At 40.1% G+C, this 26,397-nt stretch overlaps 2 protein-coding genes across 2 annotated transcripts; one reads left to right on the forward strand and one right to left on the reverse strand.

Moving 5' to 3' along the window:
• The first annotated feature begins 1,852 nt into the window (after nucleotides 1-1,852).
• On the forward strand, nucleotides 1,853-4,417 carry LOC140803321 (protein CHAPERONE-LIKE PROTEIN OF POR1, chloroplastic). Its single transcript, XM_073159156.1, has 5 exons — nucleotides 1,853-2,105; nucleotides 2,192-2,277; nucleotides 2,788-3,170; nucleotides 3,997-4,073; nucleotides 4,169-4,417. Exons 1-5 carry the CDS (start codon nucleotides 2,044-2,046, stop codon nucleotides 4,317-4,319), a joined length of 759 nt encoding a protein of 252 aa, XP_073015257.1. The 5' UTR covers nucleotides 1,853-2,043; the 3' UTR covers nucleotides 4,320-4,417.
• Nucleotides 4,418-4,645: 228 nt separating this feature from the next.
• Nucleotides 4,646-6,146, reverse strand: LOC140803909 (tetraspanin-8-like). The gene is made up of 2 exons (XM_073159751.1): nucleotides 5,493-6,146; nucleotides 4,646-5,119 (listed from the first exon to the last, which is right to left on the reverse strand). Exons 1-2 carry the CDS (start codon nucleotides 5,985-5,987, stop codon nucleotides 4,805-4,807), a joined length of 810 nt encoding a protein of 269 aa, XP_073015852.1. The 5' UTR covers nucleotides 5,988-6,146; the 3' UTR covers nucleotides 4,646-4,804.
• Nucleotides 6,147-26,397: the final 20,251 nt, after the last annotated feature.

Raw genomic sequence — 26,397 nt, forward strand, 5'->3', positions numbered from 1 at the left:
ACGCAAAATGATGAAGTTATGTAAGTACAAGTATGCAAGCATGTTTATGAAAGTTTCAAGCTATGGCACGTCTATGATATTTATGTATGTTCAAGTTTATTGCAAGTTCAAATTTTATTATGTACGCTCTATTTTGAAATTGCTTGTGGTTTTATTACGTATTATTCGTTACTTTCAGTTTATACGTGTTGAGTATTTAGACTCACTAGACTTGATCAATGCAGGTGAGGATGATTATGAGGAGACTAGGGGTGGTGACCAAGGGGCAGGCTTGGACTAAGCAGGAGGATAGACCCGAGGACCGCCCAAATTTTTAGTTTTGGGAAAATGTTCAAATACTTTTGTCAAACTTAAATTTTTAGATCCTTCGTTGCAATAGATTTTTGAGACGTACATTTTATTTTATCAAACTTTGGATGTTCATGATTTATTTAAGAATTTTTAATTCTTCCGCAAATTTTAAGTAGTAATAAGTACGGTACGTTACCGTTCAAGTCTATATATACAACTCCTTGATATTTTATTCAACCGATACGACACAACTAACATTATTGACCGTCGTTGGCAGTTGAGAGTATCCTAGGCACTGGCAATGCATAAGCTTAAATCCTAGCAGGTTCATGTAGTACTAGCTCTGGCTGAGCAGAAAGAAATGGCTCCAAATAGAAACCATAATTTTGATGATCATTGAAGGGAAGATGGTACTTGAATACAATCTTCATCATGAATTAGCTCTCTGACATTTTCAAACAAAATAACTAAATTATAATACATTTTTTGGAAAAAAAATTCCTTTCTCCCCAGTATTTTGTATCCATTATTCATTTCAATAATTTGACAACAAAAAATTTACGATTAATTTTTTACAAAATAAAAATATATCTCAGTAATAAATAATAAAGTCGATATAAATTTTATCATATCATAAAAACTAAAAACCTAATAAAAATTCGATTTAAAACAAAATAAAAAAATTGACATTGCTTTCAAAAAGAGATGATGAATGACATAAAAACCTTTTATTTGTTTGTAATCAATCACTCTTCTGTCCCAAATATAAATGTTATATTTTCTTTGTCATTCATCACAAATATGTAATTAAATATCTATATTTAACATTATTTTCTCTAATTTTTTATTAATATTCTCTTATTTATTTAATATATTAGTTATTTTCAATAAATTTTTATATCATATTAAAATTCTGGTCTAAGTACATACACAACTCGATGACATATATTTTTTTTTCAATTAAGTAACTAATTGTTGAGTTGAATATCTATTTAAATCAATTTGTTTTTTTTTTAAACTCAAATATATACTTCTGTTACATGTAGTAAAATGGTTGACGACAAATATATCGGATGTGTTTGTAACTTTTTTTAAAAAAAATTATGAATTTTTTCTGTATTTTTTTTTTAAATCGATTATTATTTTTCCTCTCCTAGTATGGGACGTCAAATTTTGGATGAGTTCTCATATTCGAGATTAATTATTAGCAAAATAGAAAATTTTATAATCATTTTAGGCAAAAAATTGTATGAGACGCTCTCACGGGTCGTATTTTGCGAGATAAATATCTTATTTGGGTTATCTATTAAAAATTATTATTTTTTATGCTGAGTTGTGAATATCGATAGAGTTGAGCCGTCTCACAGATAAAAATTCGTGAAATCGTTTCACGAGAGATCTGCTCATCATTTTATGAGTTGTGAATACTATGTGACGTCAAATTTGGACGAGTTCTCGGATTGAAGACCAATCATAACGAATCTTGTCGCTAAAAAAAATTACATGTAGTAAAATGACAACTGGTATTAAATGGAGGGGCAAATTTGCAATTAAGCCAACACGAAAACAAGAAATAGTTCCTTAATTGAAATTTGTATCCTCCTCTCCTTCAGCGTCCATATAACCGGACGGATTTGGAGGTGGGCGGCTTCCACGAACGATTATCCCCAAAATTCACGAATTCAGAAACCTTTGATTCAGTTGTTGAGGTTTTGTTTCGATTCAATTGAATACGAAGCAAGAGCTAAGCTAATGGCTTCTGCTCTTCTTTCGAACCCTACCTTAATTTCCTCTCCTTTCCTCGGCCAACGGCTGTAAGCTGGTGTTTGATTTTGTATTTTGTCAATTGTGGACAATTTTCTAGTTATTTTGTTCACCGACTCTTTGTTTCGTTGTGCAGCTCGATATGGGGTAATTCGAAGAAAATTGAGCCATGTTGCTTGATCTTTAGGGGCCCTAGATGCTCATTAGATGCGTCGTATGGAGGTAAATGTCTTTAATGAGAAGAACTGTTGTCATTTTTCACGAAGCCGGGGGTGACACCTAATTCCATTTTTTAGCTGTTAGTCGGAGGTATAAGGATGTTCGCGACATTGAGTTATATCATGATGTTTTTATGCGTACATACTTATCATGTTCTTAGGCAAATTTTGGAGCGTTCAGTTAGGCTATAATGTTGATGACATGTGTAATGCTGACCCAAATAAATTATATCCTGAAGTGGCATCTGTTTTTTGTCATTTAAGTTTTATTTTTTGAAGTGGAATGGTTTACGAGGACACCGTTTGACTCTTATTCCATTGACTTGTATGTAGTTTTTAGTTTTAGGTATAAAATGCATGGTAGTGCTATAGTTGTATTGGGGTGGAGCTGGAACCCATGATTATGGTGAAACTATGATTTTTCTTATTCTTTTGGACATTGCAAATATATGAGGTATCTTGTCTCACATTTATTAAGACTTTTTTATGCCTTTTTTTTTGGGAATCACCGTAGGAAACATTTTGAGATTTTCTCGAATGAATATTTGGAATCCTTATAAACGCCTTGGTATACCTGTTGATGCATCTGAGGAAGAAATTTGGAGTGCACGGAACTTTTTGTTGGACCAATATGCTGGTCATGAGAGAAGTGTAGAATCAGTTGAAGCTGCATTCGAGAAACTGCTGATGACCAGCTTCAAGAATAGGAAAAAAACCAAGATCAACTTAAAGACCCAGCTAAAGAAGAAGGTCGAAGAATCTCCACCCTGGGTTAAGAACTTACTCAGTTTTGTGGAGGTTCCTCCTTCTGTAATCATTTTAAGAAGGTTGTTCCTGTTTTCATTCATGGCATGCTGGAGTGTGATGAACTCAGCTGAAGCTGGACCTGCTTTCCAGGTCTGTTTTACTTTTGTGTTTTGTTCACAAAGTCAGTACTTAATTTCTGTCACCTGGTTTTAACTGGCATGATCTGAAGATAATCTTAAATGTTAGAGCTAGTTTGTTGGAAGGTTTTATTAATGAGTTTTTGAGGTCTTAGTCGATTGCAAAATTTGCATTATATCTTGTAATCTAATCTCATTCTGTAAAAGTATTACTTTTGATATTTACCTTCCAATGAAATTTCATTCACAAATTTGAGATGGTATTTATCATACATTCAGATAGTAGGACTCCATTAATCACTCAATTGATTTCTAGTATGACTAAAATTGGCAGTGCATGAGATGCTTAAAGCACTTCCACCCAATGTCCATCTTCACAAGTCTCACTTCTTCTCAACTCCTCTGGTATCACACTGTATCTTAATAGGAAATATGTGATCTCCAACAGTATTATCTGACATAATGTTAGTTATTACTATGTGATACGTATTTTAAATCACTTCAGTATATCTAGGAAAAATCCTTTTTTTAGACACTAGCCATAGCTTCTCTTGATGCTTCTTTTATACGTATTTCAACTTAATGACTATCATAGGGTGGTCTCTTATTGCTTATCTACATCTCTTCATTCCTGTAGTATAAACCCCAACTGATATTTGAAAATTGTATGAATTATCAGTCTTTGCCTCATGGCTTACAATATCTGACCATTTGAAAGATTTAACAATTGACTTCATGCTATTGTTGATGCAACTTTCTTTTGTTATAAAGAAGATTGCAACGCTGTTTTGAAAAGTCTGTACTTCATGTATCAAATACAAACTTATTTTCAATTTCAGGTCGCATTATCTTTGGCCGCCTGCATATACTTCCTCAATGACAAGAGCAAAAGCTTGCCTAGAGCTGCCATTTTTGGGTGAGTTACGTGTGGCAAAAACTTCACGTCCCCTTACTTTATCTTATGCAACCTGTAGCTCTCTTACTTGATGAGAATTTTTAACTGAATTTCAGATTTGGAGCTCTTGTAGTGGGTTGGATTAGTGGTTCTTTAGTGATTCCGCTCATTCCATCATCTTTGTTGCAGCCGACTTGGACGCTTGAACTTCTAACATCGCTGGTAGTGTATATTTTCTTGTTTTTAGCCTGTACGTTTCTGAAATGAAACTATGCCGATGCTGGTGGTGTGTAGAAATTGCAAAAGATTCTTGTAGAATGTTTTGATGCTTTGGTACTAGCTATATGATTAAGATTGCGAATTGCGATAGTCGCCCTGAAATGCAAATGCTATTCCAATGTGATTTACATTTTACGTTGCATTTCATCAATAAAAAATTTGTGTCCACTTCATCAATGGGTAATTCTGGGTTTTTTGGAAAAACACGAATTTGGGGCAGATAAACGCAATCCAACATTCAAAGTGGAAAACATAAAAAAAGGTAAAATATTCCTATATAACAAGAAGATAAACCAGGCTTCATGTGCTTCATAAAACATAAATTCTTAAGTCATGCAACAACAAATGGTCATCATTCGTTAATACATAAATAACAACAGAATTAGCTACGAATAGTTGGTGCATACTATTTCACATCAAACATAGGGTGTCTGTACTTGATAAAAACCTAATGCAAATTCTTATACATCCGATCAAGGACCTGGCCTATGCTTCCAGTATCCTCCATTGGATTTGTTGTTTCTGAGAGCACAGCAACCGACGGAGTAAACCATGGTGACGAAAACGAGCATACAAACATTGATGATCGCCAACAACCTCCATTCCCTCTTGATGTTTTCCAGAACGGCTCCTTTGCATGACTCGCAGTCGAAGCAGAGCTGGGTCTGGACATTGCTCCACGCCTTGCAATCAGGGTCAGGTTGCGCTGGACCGGCTTTCGGCACGGTCCAGAATGTGGCATTCTGGAACTGGAAGCCACAGTAATTCGGTGGCTTGCAGCAACCAGACTGGTAATCAATGTTGACAATTAACATCATCATGAAGAATTATATATTTATATATTAGTGAGAATCATAAGCCTAAAAGCAACAGGATCATAAGGAAAGTTCGAAGTTCAATCAAAGAAAAAAATATTTAAATTTCACGCATAATTTTTCAAAATGCTCGTTTTATTTTTGAAATTTACTGGCACATCTCGCTCATTTTTGTAACACAAGATTCACAACGAATGTTTATAAAATCTATCAGTATTACGTATTTCATAAATTTCTTCTGCTTCTAATTAACATATTAAAATTTCAAAAATTCTTACCCAATTTTTCTTTTCGAAAACAAACTTGTACAGATATGAATCAAACATATATATATAACAATTAAAACCTGAATAGGAGTCAAATGTTGTCTGTAAAACTCCTCTTCTTTGCCAGCCTCAATGCTTTGGCACAATCTCACGCCAACCAAGCAACTCTTGATCTCATCCCAGTTCTCTGCATTAATCACGTACTTCTGCATCCACCTCGAATAATCTCCAAGCTTGTGATCCCCCACACCTCTGTTCGAAAGCACTCTCCCGACGCCTTTGTTCGTCACGATGATCGTGAAGATCGTGAACACTATGAGCCCGACGATGAGCAAGAACAACACCAACAGATAAAACCACATGAACACGGAGATGCGGCAGCACGATCCCAACAGACCCGACACCGAGACAACAAGCAAGGCGATCCCGAGCAGGAGGAGGGGCATCTTGAGGATCCTTTGGCACGCCGACTCCGAGTTCACGTGGAAGTAGAGGGAGAACCCAATGGCGGACAATGCCAGCAGAAGGGTCACGACGTTGAGGCCCGTGATGATGCCGTTGCTGATTTTCGCCATCTTTTCGTCGTCGAATGACGTCTTGAGGAGAGGAAATGATGATCAGATCCGTAGAGGAAAACTCTGACCAAGATCTGATTTACGAAGGTTTTTCTTCTGCCCTTTTTTTGTGTTTTTGGCTGTGAAGAAGAAAAGGAATGGAGAACGTAAAATGGCCAGAAAAATACGGCAAGAATGGTGGAATGCAGCGGTCTTATATTGCAAAGGTTTTGACAAAGGAAAAAAAAAACGGTTTGTTTCGGGTGAGGTTTGAGTGATTTGACCGATTTTGCCCTGGAGGAGTTGTTCGGAAACTCCTAGGTTTGCGTGACTTGGCACGATGACGTGGACGGATAGAGAGTTGCCACGTCGCGCAACCGTTATTCTTGGATACGCACGTGGTCGCTATTTCTGTAAACGTGGGGGTATGTTATGTAAATTTCTTTTTTTTTTAATTATTATTTTAAAAAAACAGTTATTAATAACTTAACTCGATAATTTGTAATTAATTAATTAATTTAAAACATATTAAATTAGTCGTTCGACTGGAACAACGTGAGATTGAGAACACATTGACTCTGTTTTGTGAAAATATGTTAGCAATAACTAGAAATGTGATTATTGCTATACTATTTATACTTATAAAAAGTATATTATATTTATTGAGTGAGTGAGTGAGTGAGTGAGTTTTCCAGTGAAATTGTCAAAATAAATCTGCTTTGTGATATTTCTTACACTTGATCTTGAAAATAAACACAAGAACTGGTCTCTTAGATTACTTCAATTGTGTGAGAAAGTTGGTCAGATGAAGTTGGTAACATCATCTCATGCTGATGTCTGTGTTGATAATTTTATTGTATATTCTAACTATATTGAGATGATGTTACATAGATAAATGTGAAAATATTAAGTTTTCATTTCATTTAATAATTTGGGATTTTAAACATAATTATTACATACTAAAAAATATAATTGGTCCGGTACTATTTCACAAGAAATTTGATCTTTTTCTATTTTATTTTCACTTGAGTTATAGTGGTTTCTGAATTCAGTGAGCATTTGTCTCATTTTACTTTATTTTCCTCGAAGATAACATCCATTCTGACGATACTGTCCACCAGAAAAACCCATTTACTCAATTAGCATAATCCAAGAAGATACACTTTCTAGATTTAGAATCCAACTTTTATTTTTCTTTATAATTATACAGAACATACATTGGATTTTCAAATGTATGCAAATGAGAATAATCAATCGGCTTCCCAGTCCATATCTTCATAAGAGTCTTCAAATCAATCGCCACTTAAGAAGAACGATTGATAATATAACAAACAGACTTGACTGCTTCTACTCAAAATGACTTGGCTAGACCCGCTGTCTTCAACATGGTTCTTCTTTTGTCCAATAAAGTCATGCTCATCAGCTCCGTTACTCCATTCTCTTGAGGTGGTAAAGCAATCATGAACTGTCTTTTGATGTCTTCATATTGACAAAATACATCAAATTCGTCATTGGTATATTTTTTCCCATTGTTAGTCCTCAAACACTAGATTTTTTTTTTCAAAATTTAGTTCAATATGCGCTTTTGAAATCTTTGAAGACTTGAAAAGATCTTATTTCTTCTTGATTTGATATATCAAACATCTCTTAGAGAAATCATCAATGAATAAGACAAAGTATCTCGCTCTTCTTAGGGATATAACAGTGCTTGCTAAACATCAGAATGGATCAACTTCAAATGATTTTTCTTTTGGTAGTAGAAGTACCAAACTTTAATATGTTTTTTTAGTGGTAACACAATTCTCATAAAAGGGTTTATATTTTGTAAGCCCCAACATCTGCTTTCATTTTGAGAGAATTTTAACCTTTGTTCTGACATATGTCCGAGCTTCTTATACTATAACAATGTTAATTCTATTCCATAACCAATTGATGCAACAACTAGTTCTATAACTTTGTGTATTCCTCCCTAAAGTACATACAAATTTGTAACAATTTTTTTTTGCCTTCATAACCACAAGCGCGCCCTTCATATTTTTCATTATCTCGTTCTCGATACGGTTTTTGCACCCGATATCATTCAATTGCCCCAAGGATAAAAGATTTTTCGTCAGTCCCTTCACATCTCGTAGCTCCTATATAGTGCAAACAGTACAATCAAATATTTTTATTTTGATAGTACCAACTCCAGTGATTTCTAATGCATGATCATTTTCCATGAATACAGATCTTCCTAAGACTTGTTCATACCGATCTAACCATTCTCTATGAGATGTCATGTGTCATGTCGTTCCTGAATCAATAATCCATGTGTCACAAAATTTTTGTCTATCCTCTACAATCATTGCTGCTTTGCTGATAAAATTTCACCACCGTATGAGGTACTGACCACATTTTCTTGAGATCTTTTCTCATTACTTGTACACTCTTTTTTGAAATATCATTTACCGTTACATTTAAAGCAGTAAAAATTTTCTTCTCACTTCTCGATTGTGGTCTACCATGCATATGGCTCCGACTAAAGTCGCAGTCCATCTCGTTGCACTTATCATCATTCGTGATTTCCCTCGGTCTACTTCCAATAGCCGCCAAAAAATTCTTCTTTCTTAAAATTGCTTCATTATTTATTTTCCCATTGAACTTTCTATCTTGCACCTTCCCGACATTATGTCTATAACAACTAGGGCTGCAAACGAACCGAACATGTTCGCGAGTTTTTCGAGCCGGCTCGATAAATATTCGATTCGTATTTGAACTTATCGAATTTGAGCCGAACTCGAACACGTTCGAACTTTTTTTCGAGCCGAACTCGAGCCCAAATTATTTTGTTCGATAGCTCGCGAATAGTTCACGAGCCTTAATATTTTATTAATATATATATATATATATATATATATATATATATACATTTCGAATATTTCGAGCTTTCAAACCTTAATATCCGAGCAATAATTCGAATAGTTCACGAATATATTCGAATATTTCGAGCCGAACTCGAACTTGAACTTCATTTCGAGCCGAGCTCGAGCCCAAATATTTGAAATTATCGAACTTCGAATCGAGCTCGAACTCGAATATACCTATTTCGAGCCGAATTCGAGCCTGACTTTTTTACTATTATTCGGCTCGATTCGGTTCGTTTGCACCCCTAATAACAACTTAGTATACTAGAAAAAATAATTCTGTCTTAATAAAAATCTCAAAAAATCTTTCTGATGTGGAAGATCAGTCAAGACAGTAACCACAAAGTGTACTCGAAATTTTAAATCAATGCTCTGGTACCACTTGGTGGTCCTAGATGCGGCATCTTGATATATATAAATATGAAAATAAAGAATAAGACATCGAGATTTAAGTGAAAAACCACTAAAAATTATTATGGTCAAAACCACAAATAAGATTAAACGATTTCCATTATAATATTTTGTGATTTACAACATCTCAGTGTGTTTCCAAAAAGAACACATTATTTTAATACAAAAGAACAAACATCTCTTCAAAGATTATAAAACTAAAGTACTCAAATTCTATAAAATGAGAGAAAAGAGAATTAAGGACGAGATGCTAAGAAATGAGGTGTGTAAGATCTATTTATAGAACTTCTCATCCATATGAAAACACATGACACGTGAAACAGCGTCTTCTTCTTCATCAACTTTGCCCCACAATTTTGACAAATGCATCGACCACAATAGATATTGTGTCTACCACCTACCACATTAATTTGTTGACAAATTCTGATCCTGAGACATAAGACTGAATATTTGAGGAAGAGGTATAGAAACATAGATGTGATATTCCCCGTCTTCACTATTTATTTCCCAAACTCCTCCAACGTAACCAACATATTCTCTAAGACATATCTTTTTCCCTATGAAGTATATATGACACATTCTCGTTGTTGGAAAATTACGCCGAAGCGATACCGATCACAATGATAATATCACCAAAAAATACGGAATAAAATAATCAACAAGAACACAGATTTACGTGGTTCACCCAATATAGGCTACGTCCACGGAGCACTGCAACTTTTATAACCGAAAGAAATATTACCACAAGTGTATACACCAATACACTCAATATTCCTGTAGTAGCCCGAATTCCAAAATTGGGTAATTAACGGATTAATGGTGATTAAGAAGGTTTAATGTGTAATTTTGACCGAGGTCATGATCGGACGGACCGAAGATGGTTCGGTAGCACCGAAGAGTTCGGATGATCCGAAGTGTAGGTTCGGTGGATCCGACCATGAGGTGTCAAGAGTTGATCGACACGTCAGTTTACATGCAAGTTCGGATGATCCGAAGTGTAGGTTCGGTGGATCCGATCATGAGGTGTCAAGAGCCGATGGACACGTGGGAGTTCGGACGTTCCGAAGTGGGTTCGGTGGATCCGAACATAGCCTATAAATAGTGCTCGGATTTCCTCATTTTGCATTGCAAAAATTCTTGAGTTGTGTCTCATATTTGAGAGGTTTGGAAAGTTTCTAGGGTTAGTTGTCGGTCGAGCGATAGCCAAGAGCTGCCAGGATTGGTAGCGTAGCGACGCCTGAGTTATGAGGCAATCGACATCAAAGGGCTGTCGACGGACGAAGGTAAACCCTAAACCTTTGGTAGTACTGGAGAGTACTGGTTTTGCTAGTCGAGCATGGTAGTATTGTTCATTGGGTATGCTTTTGATGCGTAGGCTTGTTCTAGACCTGATTAGCGGTGTTTGCATAAGGCTAGGCTTGCTGTGATAGAGGTACGAAAGTACTATCCGAGATATCCTGGTCGAGTATACATTCTTATATGTGTTGCATGATTATGTGGTGCATTGATATATGTCATATGATGCATGCTATTATGTCACGCTTTATGATGCATGTTGCATTTCATGTTGAGCCGTATCTCCTTCGAGATAGCCTTTATTGTTGAGCTGTATCTCTTTCGAGATAAGCTATATCTTGTGGGGCCGCTCAGCCCTGTCCTGTCTTGTGGACGCATGGACACCGAGAGTACACAGTGGCCGACGGGTCCGGAGGGCTTCGGTGATCCGGGACATTTTAGGTCCACGTCTGTTCTTGTAGTGGATGCAGTGACCCAGAGAAGTACCGCGCGGCACTATCCACTTGGCGCCTCTAGACTGAGCATATTGAGATCCTTTGTTACTCCTGTTTCTTGACTACCCTGGTATCATATCATAGCATGTGCATTTCATATAGGCTTGTATACTCATGCTTTTGTACTGGGCGTTCTTATCGCTCACGTCCTCGGTTTTGTTTATCTTGGACACCCCATTCCCACGGGGCAGGCCTCAGGTTGGATGGCTCAGGAGGAGGTTGAGGAGGACGTTGAGTAGCCGGTCGATTTAGTTCTTCAGTACTGTTTTGTTTCGATAAGGTTGTACCGTATACTTTTACTTTTAATTTGAGTTGTTCTGGACTTCGATTGGGTTGTATAACTATCGTTTGTTGACCGTTTCCGCAATTATCTCTTATTATTATTAGTTAGGTTAATTACATGCTTAGTAGGTGATTCTGGAACGTGTCACTACATTTATGGTATCAGAGCATGCTTACGATTTTGGGATATAGATTTCTGTTTTGGGATTTTCGTTGACCATTTTACCATTTTCCCCATTCTATCTTGTAGCGATGGCTGACCACTTTGGTGATGAGAGTAGTCAGGGGAGTGTAGGTCATTGGGGTGACCAGGACGATCGTAGGCGTCATCGTGAACATCGTCATCGTCGGGATGGTCCTAGGCGTTTTGATATGCACCGTTTCATTCAGATGGGGCCTAAGCCTTTAGTTGGTGGTGAGACTCCCGATGATGCTAAGGATTGGTTGGAGCGCATGGAGAGTTGTTTCCGTGCATTCCAGTGCACCGAGGAGCAGAAGATAGAGTGTAGTGACCCGTTCCAGAATCACCTACTAATCAAGAACTAAGCATGCGATTAACTTAATTAATAATAATCAGAGATAACAGCGGAAAATATGGCCAACGATAATAGTTATACAACCCAATCGAAAATCCAGGACAACTCAAACTAAATGAAATATACGGTACAACCATATCGAAATAAACAAGTACCGAATAACTAAACCAACCGGCTACTCAACGTCCTTCTCCTCCTCCTCCTGAGCTGTCCAACCTGAGGCCTGCCCCGAGGGAATGGGGTGTCCAAGAATAAACAAAACCGAGGACGTGAGCGATAAGAACGCCCAGTACAAAAGCATGAGTATACAAACCTATATGAAATGCACATGCTATGATATGATACCAGGGTAGTCAAGAAACAGGAGTAACAAAGGATCTCAAAATGCTCAGTCTAGAGGCGCCAAGTGGATAGTGCCGCGCGGTACTCCTCTGGGTCACTGCATCCACTACAAGAACAGACGTGGACCTAAAATGTCCCGGATCACCGAAGCCCTCCCGACCCGTCGGCCACTGTGTACTCTCGGTGTCCATGCGTCCACAAGACAAGACAGGGCTGAGCGGCCCCACAAGATATAGCTTATCTCGAAAGAGATACAGCTCAACAGTAAAGGCTATCTCGAAGGAGATACGGCTCAACATGAAATGCAACATGCATCATAAAGCGTGACATAATAGCATGCATCATATGACATATAACAATGCAGCAAATAATCATGCAACACATATATGAATGTATACTCAACCAGGATATCTCGGATAGTACTTTCGTACCTCTATCACAGCAAGCCTAGCCTTACGCAACACCGCTAATCAGGTCTAGAACAAGCCTACGCATCAAAAGCATACCCAATGAACAATACTACCATGCTCGACTAGCAAAACCAGTACTCCCTAGTACTACCAAAAGTTTAGGGTTTACCTTCGTCCGTCGACAGCCCTTTGATGTCGATTGCCTCGTAACTCAGGCGTCGCTACGCTACCAATCCTGGCAGCTCTTGGCTATCGCTCGACCGACAACTAACCCTAGAAACCTTCCAAACCTCTCAAATATGAGACACAACTCAAGAATTTACAATACAAAATGAGGAAATCCGAGCACTATTTATAGGCTATGTTCGGATCCACCGAACCCACTTCGGAACGTCCGAACTCCCACGTGTCCATCGGTTCTTGACACCTCATGATCGGATCCACCGAACCTACACTTCGGATCATCCGAACTTGCATGTAAACTGACGTGTCGATCAACTCTTGACACCTCATGATCGGATCCACCGAACTTACTTCGGATCGTCCGAACTCTTCGGTGCTACCGAACCATCTTCGGTCCGTCCGATCATGACCACGGTCAAAATTACACATTAAACCTTCTTAATCCCCATTAATCTGTTAATTACCCAATTTGGAATTCGGGCTACTACATTCTCCCCCCCTTAAAAGATTTCGTCCTCGAAATCAGGCTTAGAGGATGAACAAAACGAAACAACAACATCGTTATTACATCTCAATTGTTGTTGAATACAACTGATATACGCTGCGTTTCTTCCCTTTCCACCAAAATCGCGTCCTCAAGTCTTTATACATCTTATTGCTTCCTGGATGGACACTCAACTTGCTTCGATGAGCCTGAGATAAGATCTCTTCCCTCAAAGTATCATCCTCTGGTACTACCACCCGATTAGACAAACACAGAAGACCATTAGACTGATAATGGAAATTACTATCTCCACCAGCCAATCGGGCTAATCTCTGAGTCTTGTGATCAGACATCTGAGCATCTCGAATCCGAGCGAACAAAGCTGGCTCAGATAAAATGGTAGCAACACGAATGCTCTCCATACCTTTCCGATGTTTGAAATTAAATCCCAACGATCAACAATCCTGGATAGTACTAATCATAACACTGGTCTGAAGTGCAGAGGCTCTCACCTTGCGACTAATAGCATCGGCTGTTAGATTCGCAGAACCTGGATGGTACTTGATCTCGCAGTCATAATCTTTAAGTAGATCCATCCAACGACGTTGTCTCATGTTCAACTCAGCCTGAGTGAACAGATACTTCAGACTCTTATGATCAGTAAAAATTTCAAACTTAACCCCGTACAAATAATGACGCCAGATCTTTAGCGCAAACACAATAGCTGCCAACTCTAGATCATGAATAGGGTACTTCTCCTCGTGAGGTTTTAACTGCCTGGATGCGTAAGCGATCACATGACCATTCTGCGTCAACACACACCCTAAGCCTTGAAAAGAGGCATCGGTGTAAACACTGAAACCATCAGATCCTGACGGTAACGCCAAAACAGGTGCAGAAGTCAGAAGTCGACGAAGCTCTCTGAAACTATCTTCGCACTCAGATGACCACTCAAATGAAACATCCTTCCGAGTAAGTTGCGTCAATGGTCTAGCTACCTGAGAGAAATTCACGATTAAACGACGATAATATCCTGCCAGACCCAGAAAACTACGGATCTCGGCCACTGTCGTAGGACGTGACCAATTCAGCACTGCCTCAATCTTGCTGGGATCCACCGAAATTCCTTCCTTGGAAATCACATGACCAAGGAATACTACATGATCAATCCAGAATTCGCACTTACTCAGCTTAGCATACAATTGCTTCTCGCGAAGAATCTGCAACACAATCCTCAAGTGCTGGATATGCTCTTCCACACTGTGAGAATAAATCAAGATATCATCGATAAACACCACAACAAATTGATCTAGAAAATCCCGAAAGACTCGGTTCATCAGATCCATGAACACCGCTGGCGCATTTGTCAATCCGAATGGCATAACTGGAAACTCGTAATGCCCATATCGAGTACGAAATGCAGTCTTGGAAATATCATCATCTCTGACTCTCATCTGATGATAACCCGATCGCAAGTCAATCTTGGAGTAAACAGAGGTACCCTGAAGCTGATCGAACAAATCATCGATACGAGGTAATGGATACTTGTTTTTGATCGTCACACGATTCAGCTGGCGATAATCAATACACAATCGCATCGATCCATCCTTTTTCTTGACAAACAAGACTGGAGCTCCCCAAGGTGAAACACTCGAGCGAATATAACCTTTATCAAGAAGATCCTGCAATTGCTGCTTCAGTTCCCTCATCTCTGACGGCGCAAGACGATAGGGGGCACGAGAAATCGGTGCAGTCCCTGGCATTAACTCAATGCCAAATTCCACCTCTCTAACCGGAGGAAAACCAGGAATCTCATCTGGAAAAACATCAGGAAATTCACAAACCACTGGAATATCCTCTATACCAACACTACCTGTGGACGAATCAATCGCATAGATGAGGTAGCCTTCCCCGCCCGCCTCTAAAGCACGACAGGCTTTCAGAGCAGATACCACTGGCATCGGAGGTCGCGCTCCCTCACCATAGAAAAACCAACTAGAGCTCTCAGTGGTACGAAACTGAACAAGCTTCTGGTAACAATCCACAGTAGCTCGGTAGGTAGTCAAAATGTCTATACCCAAAATACAATCAAAATCTTCCATCTCTAGGATCATAAGATTCGCAGTCAATTCGTTACCCTCAAAATCTAAGGGACAACCCATCACTAGACGCTTTGCTAACACCGAATGACCCATCGGAGTAGACACGGAAAGAATGACGTCTAGAGAAATATACGGTAACTTATGACGCTTAACAAATCGTCCTGGTCACCCCAACGACCTACACTTCCCTGACTACTCTCATCACCAAAGTGGTCAGCCATCGCTACAAGATAGAATGGGGAAAAATGGTAAAATGGTCAACGAAAATTCCCAAAACAGAAATCTATATCCCAAAATCGTAAGCATGCTCTGATACCATAAATGTAGTGACCCGTTCCAGAATCACCTACTAATCAAGAACTAAGCATGCGATTAACTTAATTAATAATAATCAGAGATAACAGCGGAAAATATGGCCAACGATAATAGTTATACAACCCAATCGAAAATCCAGGACAACTCAAACTAAATGAAATATACGGTACAACCATATCGAAATAAACAAGTACCGAATAACTAAACCAACCGGCTACTCAACGTCCTTCTCCTCCTCCTCCTGAGCTGTCCAACCTGAGGCCTGCCCCGAGGGAATGGGGTGTCCAAGAATAAACAAAACCGAGGACGTGAGCGATAAGAACGCCCAGTACAAAAGCATGAGTATACAAACCTATATGAAATGCACATGCTATGATATGATACCAGGGTAGTCAAGAAACAGGAGTAACAAAGGATCTCAAAATGCTCAGTCTAGAGGCGCCAAGTGGATAGTGCCGCGCGGTACTCCTCTGGGTCACTGCATCCACTACAAGAACAGACGTGGACCTAAAATGTCCCGGATCACCGAAGCCCTCCCGACCCGTCGGCCACTGTGTACTCTCGGTGTCCATGCGTCCACAAGACAAGACAGGGCTGAGCGGCCCCACAAGATATAGCTTATCTCGAAAGAGATACAGCTCAACAGTAAAGGCTATCTCGAAGGAGATACAGCTCAACATGAAATGCAACATGCATCATAAAGCGTGACATAATAGCATGCATCATATGACATATAACAATGCAGCAAATAATCATGCAACACATATATGAATGTATACTCAACCAGGATATCTCGGATAGTACTTTCGTACCTCTATCACAGCAAGCCTAGCCTTACGCAACACCGCTAATCAGGTCTAGAACAAGCCTACGCATCAAAAGCATACCCAATGAACAATACTACCATGCTCGACTAGCAAAACCAGTACTCCCTAGTACTACCAAAAGTTTAGGGTTTACCTTCGTCCGTCGACAGCCCTTTGATGTCGATTGCCTCGTAACTCAAGCGTCGCTACGCTACCAATCCTGGCAGCTCTTGGCTATCGCTCGACCGACAACTAACCCTAGAAACCTTCCAAACCTCTCAAATATGAGACACAACTCAAGAATTTACAATACAAAATGAGGAAATCCGAGCACTATTTATAGGCTATGTTCGGATCCACCGAACCCACTTCGGAACGTCCGAACTCCCACGTGTCCATCGGTTCTTGACACCTCATGATCGGATCCACCGAACCTACACTTCGGATCATCCGAACTTGCATGTAAACTGACGTGTCGATCAACTCTTGATACCTCATGATCGGATCCACCGAACTTACTTCGGATCGTCCGAACTCTTCGGTGCTACCGAACCATCTTCGGTCCGTCCGATCATGACCACGGTCAAAATTACACATTAAACCTTCTTAATCCCCATTAATCTGTTAATTATCCAATTTGGAATTCGGGCTACTACATAGAGACCCTTAGTTTTCTTCTCGAGGGCCGTGCGCGCAAGTGGTGGCGATCGACTTCTGCGCCGATAGTCCAGTCTCAGGGTAGGGTGACTTGGGCCGATTTCCGTGCAGCTTTCATGCAGCTGTATTTTCCTCCAGCCCTTCGCCAGGCAAAGACGATTGAACTGCTGAATCTTAAGCAGGGGAGTATGTCTGTTGATGAATATCAGCAGAAATTCTTCGAGTTGTTACCCTTTGCTCCTCATATCAGTGGCAGTTCTGAGGCCAAGTATGACCATTTCCTTCAGGGTCTTAACCAGGAGATTTTTGATCGAGTCACTGTCTGTGATAATCCTACTTCTTATGATGGGTTAGTGAACCGGTGTCGCCAGGCAGAGATCAGTCTCCAGCGTGGTAGGGCTATTCTTTCTTCTAGACCTCCGAGTACTTTGAGCCCTCGATCTCAGTCCTTCAAGAAGTCAGGTTCTTCATCTTCTGGATCTGGATCACGGTCTAGCGGTGTTTTCCGCTTTGGTAAGAAGAAGGTTTCTTGTGTGCATTGTGGGAAGAACCATCCATCGGAGCAATGCCGATCAGCCGCGGGAGCTTGTTTTCAGTGTGGAGAGATGGGTCATCTCAAGAAGAATTGTCCTCAGTTGCGAGGTGGAGCAGGATCTGGTTCCGGATCTCAGACGACTGTTCAGCAGAGGAGGAAGGGTCAGGCAGTGGGTAGTTCAAATCTTCGACCTCGTGCCCAAGGTCAGGTTTTTGCGCTGAACCAGGATCAGGCTGCAGATGAGACAGAGAGAGTCATAGCAGGTACTTTTCGTTTATGCGGTATTCCTGCTTTTGTTCTTATTGATACCGGAGCATCACATTCATTCATTTCTGCACGATTTGTTAAGCGTCATAAGTTACCGTATGTTTCTTTAGACGTCATTCTTTCCGTTTCTACTCCTATGGGTCATTCGGTGTTAGCAAAGCGTCTAGTGATGGGTTGCCCCTTAGATTTTGAGGGTAACGAATTGATGGCGAATCTTATGATCCTGGAGATGGAAGATTTTGATTGTATTGTGGGTATAGACCTATTGACTACCTACCGAGCTACTGTGGATTGTTACCAGAAGCTTGTTCAGTTTCGTACGACTGAGAGCTCTAGTTGGTTTTTCTATGGTGAGGGAGCGCGACCTCCGATGCCAGTGGTATCTGCTCTGAAAGCCTGTCGTGCTTTAGAGTCGGGCGGGGAAGGTTACCTCATCTATGCGATTGATTTGTCCACAGGTAGTGTTGGTATAGATGATATTCCAGTGGTTTGTGAATTTCCTGATGTTTTTCCAGATGAGATTCCTGGTTTTCCTCCGATTAGAGAGGTGGAATTTGGCATCGAGTTAGTGCCAGGGACTGCACCGATTTCTCGTGCCCCCTATCGTCTTGCTCCGTCAGAGATGAGGGAATTGAAGCAGCAGTTGCAGGATCTTCTTGATAAAGGTTATATTCGTCCGAGTGTTTCACCTTGGGGAGCTCCAGTCTTGTTTGTCAAGAAAAAGGATGGATCGATGCGATTGTGTATTGATTATCGCCAGCTGAATCGTGTGACGATCAAAAACAAGTATCCATTACCTCGTATCGATGACTTGTTCGATCAGCTTCAGGGTACCTCTGTTTACTCCAAGATTGACTTGCGATCGGGTTATCATCAGATGAGAGTCAGAGATGATGATATTTCCAAGACTGCATTTCGTACTCGATATGGGCATTACGAGTTTCTAGTTATGCCATTCGGATTGACGAATGCGCCAGCGGTGTTCATGGATCTAATGAACCGAGTCTTTCGGGATTTTCTGGATCAGTTTGTTGTGGTTTTCATCGATGATATCTTGATTTATTCTCACAGTATGGAAGAGCATGTCCAGCACTTGAGGATGGTGTTGCAGATTCTTCGCGAGAAGCAATTGTATGCTAAGCTGAGTAAGTGCGAGTTCTGGATTGATCGTGTAGTATTCCTTGGTCATGTTATTTCCAAGGAAGGAATTTCTGTGGATCCTAGCAAGATTGAGGCAGTGCTGAATTGGTCACGTCCTACGACAGTGGCTGAGATTCGTAGTTTTCTAGGACTGGCAGGGTATTATCGTCGCTTCATCGTGAATTTCTCTCAGGTAGCTAGACCATTGACGCAGCTTACTCGGAAGGATGTTCCATTTGAGTGGTCATCTGAGTGCGAAGATAGTTTCAGAGAGCTTCGTCGACTTCTGACTTCTGCACCTGTTTTGGCATTACCGTCAGGATCTGATGGTTTCAGTGTTTATACCGATGCTTCTTTGCAAGGTTTAGGGTGTGTGTTGACGCAGAATGGTCATGTGATCGCTTATGCTTCTAGGCAGTTGAAATCTCACGAGGAAAAGTATCCTATTCATGATCTAGAATTAGCTGCTATTGTGTTTGCGCTAAAGATCTGGCGTCATTATTTGTACGGGGTTAAGTTTGAAATTTTTACTGATCATAAGAGTCTGAAGTATCTGTTCACTCAGGCTGAGTTGAACATGAGACAACGTCGTTGGATGGATCTACTTAAAGATTATGACTACGAGATCAAGTACCATCCAGGTTCTGCGAATCTCACAGCCGATGCTCTTAGTCGCAAGGTGAGAGCTTCTGCACTTCAGACTAGTGCTATGTTTAGTACTATCCAGGATTGCTGTTCGTTGGGATTTAATTTCAAACATCGGAAAGGTATGGAGAGCATTCGTGTAGCTACCATTTTATCTGAGCCAGTTTTGTTCGCTCGGATTCGAGATGCTCAGATGTCTGATCTCAAGACTCAGAGATTAGCTCGGTTAGCGGGTGGAGATAGCGGTTTCCACTATCAGTCTAATGGTCTTCTGTGTTTGTCTAATCGGGTTGTAGTACCAGAGGATGATACTTTGAGGGAAGAGATCTTGTCTCAGGCCCATCGAAGCAAGTTGAGTGTCCATCCAGGAAGCAACAAGATGTATAAAGATTTGAGGACACGATTTTGGTGGAAAGGGATGAAACGCAGCGTTTATCAGTTTGTCTCCAAGTGTCTAGTTTGTCAACAAATTAAGGCAGAGCACCGTCGACCTGGAGGATTATTGTTGAATCTACCTATTCCTGAATGGAAGTGGGAGCATATCGCGATGGATTTCATTACTCACTTACCATTGTCTTCGAGGAACAGTGATGCTATTTGGGTAGTGGTAGATCGACTCACCAAGTCTGCTCATTTTCTGCCATATAACCGTGATTTCACTTTCGATCGTATGGCTCGCTTGTATATTCAAGAAATTTTACGTTTGCATGGAGTGCCAGTCAGTATTGTTAGTGACAGAGATCCTCGTTTTACCTCACGATTTTGGGGTAGTTTCCAGTCAGCATTGGGCACGTCACTAAGTTTGAGTACGGCTTATCATCCAGAGACTGACGGTCAGTCAGAGAGGACTATCCGTACGCTTGAGGATATGTTGCGAGCTTGTGTTATGGATTTCGGAACCGCTTGGCAGGATCATTTGCCTCTGATTGAGTTCGCGTACAACAACAGCTATCATCGTAGTATTGGTATGGCACCATTTGAGGCGTTGTATGGGCGACGTTGTCGTACTCCATTATTTTGGGACGAAGTTGGGGAACGACAAGTTGAAGGACCAGAGTTAGTCCAACAGGCCATTGATAAAGTAGCAGTAATCAAGAAACGGATTAAGACTGCTCAGGATCGACAAGCTAGTTATGCGAATACCAAGCGTCGACCTCTTCAGTTCCAGCAAGGTGAGAAAGTGTTTCTCAAAGTGTCACCGTTTCGGCGAATTCTGAGATTCGGTCTCAAGGGTAAGCTATCTCCGAGATTTATTGGTCCTTTTGAGATTCTAGAATGTGTGGGAGATTTGGCTTACAGGTTAGCATTACCTCCGTATCTGTCTGGGATTCATGACGTGTTTCACGTATCCCTTTTGCGACGGTATTTAGCAGATGAATCGCATGTATTGCATCCTTCAGAAGTCCAGCTTGATACTAACTTGTCTTATGTGGAAAGACCGGTTCGGATTTTAGACCGGAAAGACAAAGTGTTGAGGAATAAGACCATTCCCCTTGTCTTAGTTCAGTGGCAACGTCGAGGCACAGAGGAAGCCACTTGGGAGCTGGAAAGTAGTATGCAATCTGAACATCCAGAGTTGTTTGAGTTGTAAACATTGTAATGGGATGTAATTGTTATACAGTTGTAATGAAGAATATTTGCAGTGTATTACAATGGTGTTTTATTCTCTTGCCTAAATTTCGAGGACGAAATCTTTTAAGGGGGGGAGAATGTAGTAGCCCGAATTCCAAAATTGGGTAATTAACGGATTAATGGTGATTAAGAAGGTTTAATGTGTAATTTTGACCGAGGTCATGATCGGACGGACCGAAGATGGTTCGGTAGCACCGAAGAGTTCGGATGATCCGAAGTGTAGGTTCGGTGGATCCGATCATGAGGTGTCAAGAGTTGATCGACACGTCAGTTTACATGCAAGTTCGGATGATCCGAAGTGTAGGTTCGGTGGATCCGAACATAGCCTATAAATAGTGCTCGGATTTCCTCATTTTGCATTGCAAATTCTTGAGTTGTGTCTCATATTTGAGAGGTTTGGAAGGTTTCTAGGTTAGTTGTCGGTCGAGCGATAGCCAAGAGCTGCCAGGATTGGTAGCGTAGCGACGCCTGAGTTACGAGGCAATCGACATCAAAGGGCTGTCGACGGACGAAGGTAAACCCTAAACCTTTGGTAGTACTGGAGAGTACTGGTTTTGCTAGTCGAGCATGGTAGTATTGTTCATTGGGTATGCTTTTGATGCGTAGGCTTGTTCTAGACCTGATTAGCGGTGTTTGCATAAGGCTAGGCTTGCTGTGATAGAGGTACGAAAGTACTATCCGAGATATCCTGGTCGAGTATACATTCTTATATGTGTTGGATGATTATGTGGTGCATTGATATATGTCATATGATGCATGCTATTATGTCACGCTTTATGATGCATGTTGCATTTCATGTTGAGCCGTATCTCCTTCGAGATAGCCTTTATTGTTGAGCTGTATCTCTTTCGAGATAAGCTATATCTTGTGGGGCCGCTCAGCCCTGTCCTGTCTTGTGGACGCATGGACACCGAGAGTACACAGTGGCCGACGGGTCCGGAGGGCTTCGGTGATCCGGGACATTTTAGGTCCACGTCTGTTCTTGTAGTGGATGCAGTGACCCAGAGGAGTACCGCGCGGCACTATCCACTTGGCGCCTCTAGACTAAGCATATTGAGATCCTTTGTTACTCCTGTTTCTTGACTACCCTGGTATCATATCATAGCATGTGCATTTCATATAGGCTTGTATACTCATGCTTTTGTACTGGGCGTTCTTATCGCTCACGTCCTCGGTTTTGTTTATCTTGGACACCCCATTCCCACGGGGCAGGCCTCAGGTTGGATGGCTCAGGAGGAGGTTGAGGAGGACGTTGAGTAGCCGGTCGATTTAGTTCTTCAGTACTGTTTTGTTAAGATAAGGTTGTACCGTATACTTTTACTTTTAATTTGAGTTGTTCTGGACTTCGATTGGGTTGTATAACTATCGTTTGTTGACCGTTTCCGCAATTATCTCTGATTATTATTAGTTAGGTTAATTGCATGCTTAGTTCTTGCTTAGTAGGTGATTATGGAACGGGTCACTACAATTCCTCACTCCCAAACCCAAGTATACCGAGAAACTAGTTTCTCTAACTCACAAAAGAGAATTCCCGCACTCAAGAAAAAATACACTCTTTTTTCTATGCACTCTTTTTTTTATCAAAGCTGAAAAGATTTTGATTTTGGGATACAATAACTGAAGGAATTGAGCTCTATTTATAACTAATTCCTTCGTTCAGTTTTGCAACTTTTCCGATGTGAGATGTGGTTTAATTTTATTTTATTTAATGTGGGTCTCACCCCCATTAAATAAATCTCACCTAACAATTCTCCCACTTGAAGACTTGATTTCAATCACGTCTTCACACCATCAGTGCAGCAGCTCATACCTATTTTATTAGTCCAGGAGACCAACTGAAGTCAAACACAACTTCATTTTTTCAATGATAACAGTCTTCGTGAGCATTTAGCTGGATTCTTGCTTGCAGGAATCTTCTCAAGCTTTAAAACTCCATTCAGCTTATCTCTAAGGATCCCCATTCCAAGGATTTGTTTTGCAGCACCCAAATCCTTCAAATCAAATTCTTTTGATAACTCTTTCTCGAGTTTATAAATCTCCTCCATACAAGCTCTAGCTATCAACATATCATCTATATATATCAATAGTATTATATAATAACCATCAAGCTTCACATAACAACTTTGATCAGCCTGATACCTCAGAAAATCATCATTATTCATTACATCATCAAACTTCTTGTACCACTGTCTTGGAGCTTGTTTAAGACCATACAAGCTCTTCTGAAGTTTTCACATCATTTTCTCTTGCCCACGTACTTCAAATCCCTGTGATTGATTCATTTCTTCATCTAGCTTAACATGAAGAAACGTCTTCTTTACATCTAACTGTTCCAGATATAAATATTCTTGTACCATCAATCCAAGTACAGTGCTGATAGTAGTTAACTTTACCACCAGAGAGAAAATATCAGTGTAACCATTGACTTCCTTTTCACCTTTTACAACAAGTATTTCTTTGCACCGCTTGCTACCGTCATGTTTTAACCGGTACTCCCACTTGCTATGTAAAACATTTTTACCTTCAGGAAGTTCTGACAACTCTCACATGTGAATGGATGATAGTGAATCCATCATATCTTCCATGGTTAACTCCCACTGTTTAAAGGTCTCATAAACATCCGATTTATTTTTCACAAAATAAACCCAAAATTTCTTGCTCGAACCGTCAACAGTAGTGCCATAATATCTTGAGTGATCTCCAAGGATGTCGCAGGAGATGGTCCACACACATCAGTATGTACCAGCTCCAAATCAGTTGATTTCGGTTCTCTAACCTCTTTTGAAAAGCTCACATTTTTCTTTTTTCCAAAAAATACAGCTTCACACAGCTTGTGTTCAACTATCTTTAATTTCGATAGCTTTCCGTTTGAAACAAGCATCTTCATTCCCTTCTCACTCGTATCCCCAAGCCTACTATGCCATAGACTTGAATTAACTCGAGCATCCACAGCCGCTAATTTATTTCTCAAGCTGGATGTTAGATAAACTGTTCCAGTTTTCTTTCCTCGAGCAACAATCATGGCTCCCTTGTTCACTTTCCAAGAACCATCACCAAAGGTCACCTTATGACCTTCGTCGTCAAGTTGTCCCACTGAAATCAGATGTGTGTCAACTTTGGTACATGTCTTACTTTGTTGATTTTCCAGACAGATCCATTTTTCATCTTCATCCGGATATCACCTATACTAATTATTTCCGAATATTTTCCATCAGCCAGGAAAACTTTTCCGTAATCTCCCGCAATGTAATTATCGAATACATCACAATTACCAGTGGTATGAAACGAAGCTTCCGAGTCCATAACCCAAGAATCAAACGGGCTTTCCATGGATAGTAATAGAGCATCATGTACCTCCCCAGTAACAACATTAGCGTTGTTCTTTGTTGATTTGCAATTATTTTTCAAGTGATCACTCTCACCACAACTCCAGCACTTCACATTTTTTTCAAATGTGTTGTTTTCTTTTTCATTTCTTGACTTGGATCTACCATGTCATTGGTTAAAACTCTTTTCGCTACTCCTACCCCTTCCTCTATTCTTGATATTTAGAGCAGAACTAGATGATGTTCTTTCACCCTAATCCATCCTGCGAGCTTCTTCAGCAAGAATTTGTTCTATGACATCATTGAATTGTACATTTCTTTTTCCAACAGAGTTGCTAACTGCTGCCCGCATTGGTTCCCAAATGTATGGTAAAGACGCCAAAAGAATAAGTGCCCGAATCTCATCATCAAATTTAATTTCAACCGATGTAAGCTGTGAAACATTCGTGTTGAATTCATTGATGTGTTTAGTCACCGATGCATCTTCTCTCATCTTCAAGTTAAATAACTTCTTCATGAAATGTACTTTATTATTTGTCGATAGCTTTTCGTACATGTCCGACAAAATGGACATCACCTCCTCCGTTGTTTTTGCTTCCGCCACGTTATGTGTCACGTTCTTCGTTAGGGTCAATCGTATTACACCTAACACTTGTCGGTCAAGAAGCTTCCAGTCATCATCCTCCATCTTTTCCGGTTTTTTTCTGATAGAGGTTGATGCAACTTCTTGCTATACAAATAATCAATTATTTGTAACCGCCAGAACGAAAAATCTATTCCGTCGAACTTGTTGATTCCCGGTCCCTATCCATCATCTCCAGCCATCAATTCTCTAGCCTTAGCAAAAAATCTAAAAATTCTTTTCTGATGTGGAAGATCAGACAAAGCTGCAACCACAGACCATACTCAGAATTCTTAAAATTTTCACAACGAGACTCTGATACCAGTTGTTGAGAAACTACACGAAGCGATGTCAATCACGATAATAATAGCACCCAAAAATACGGAATAAAATAATCAACAAAACACAAAGATTTATGTGGTTCACCCAATATAGGTTATGTCCACGGAGCACTGGAACTTTCAGTTTATAACCGAAAGAAATATTACAACAAGTGTATACATCAATTGACGCGATCCCGCCCACGAGATCTTTGATTTGTCCCGATCTTTGAAACAAGTAATCGATAGGTGTGATAATCGCCTCTAGATCACGCGGTCTAGCAACAATTAATCAACGATATGAACAATCTCATTCAAGAGAACCTCCAAAGAACCCGTCCTTGGCAACCCTCGTGATATTCGATTGACAAACGCCACAAAAGATAAATCTTTTGATAAGTTTGATTTGATACAATGCAAAAGTTATAACGAAACTTAAGCTTGCTTTTGAGAGAATTCTCAATGATAAAATATCATAAAAGATGAATAATAATCAATGTTGTTTTTACAATCAATAAAATTCGTCTATATATTGACTACAAATCAAAAAGATATGAAATCTACTTGCCAAGATAATAAAAACTCTAAAATAAGAAAATAAATCTCGTCCAAACGTAAAGGGCACGGACCCCGTGTAGGCCTCCGGGTGAGGGTCCGTGTAGACTCTGTAAAATTACTCTCCGGAAAACAATGGACACGGACCCCGTGTAAAGGTTTGTGCTT

The sequence above is a fragment of the Primulina eburnea genome, chromosome 10, assembly GCF_022965805.1.
Source record: "Primulina eburnea isolate SZY01 chromosome 10, ASM2296580v1, whole genome shotgun sequence".
NCBI classification, from domain to species: domain Eukaryota; kingdom Viridiplantae; phylum Streptophyta; class Magnoliopsida; order Lamiales; family Gesneriaceae; genus Primulina; species Primulina eburnea.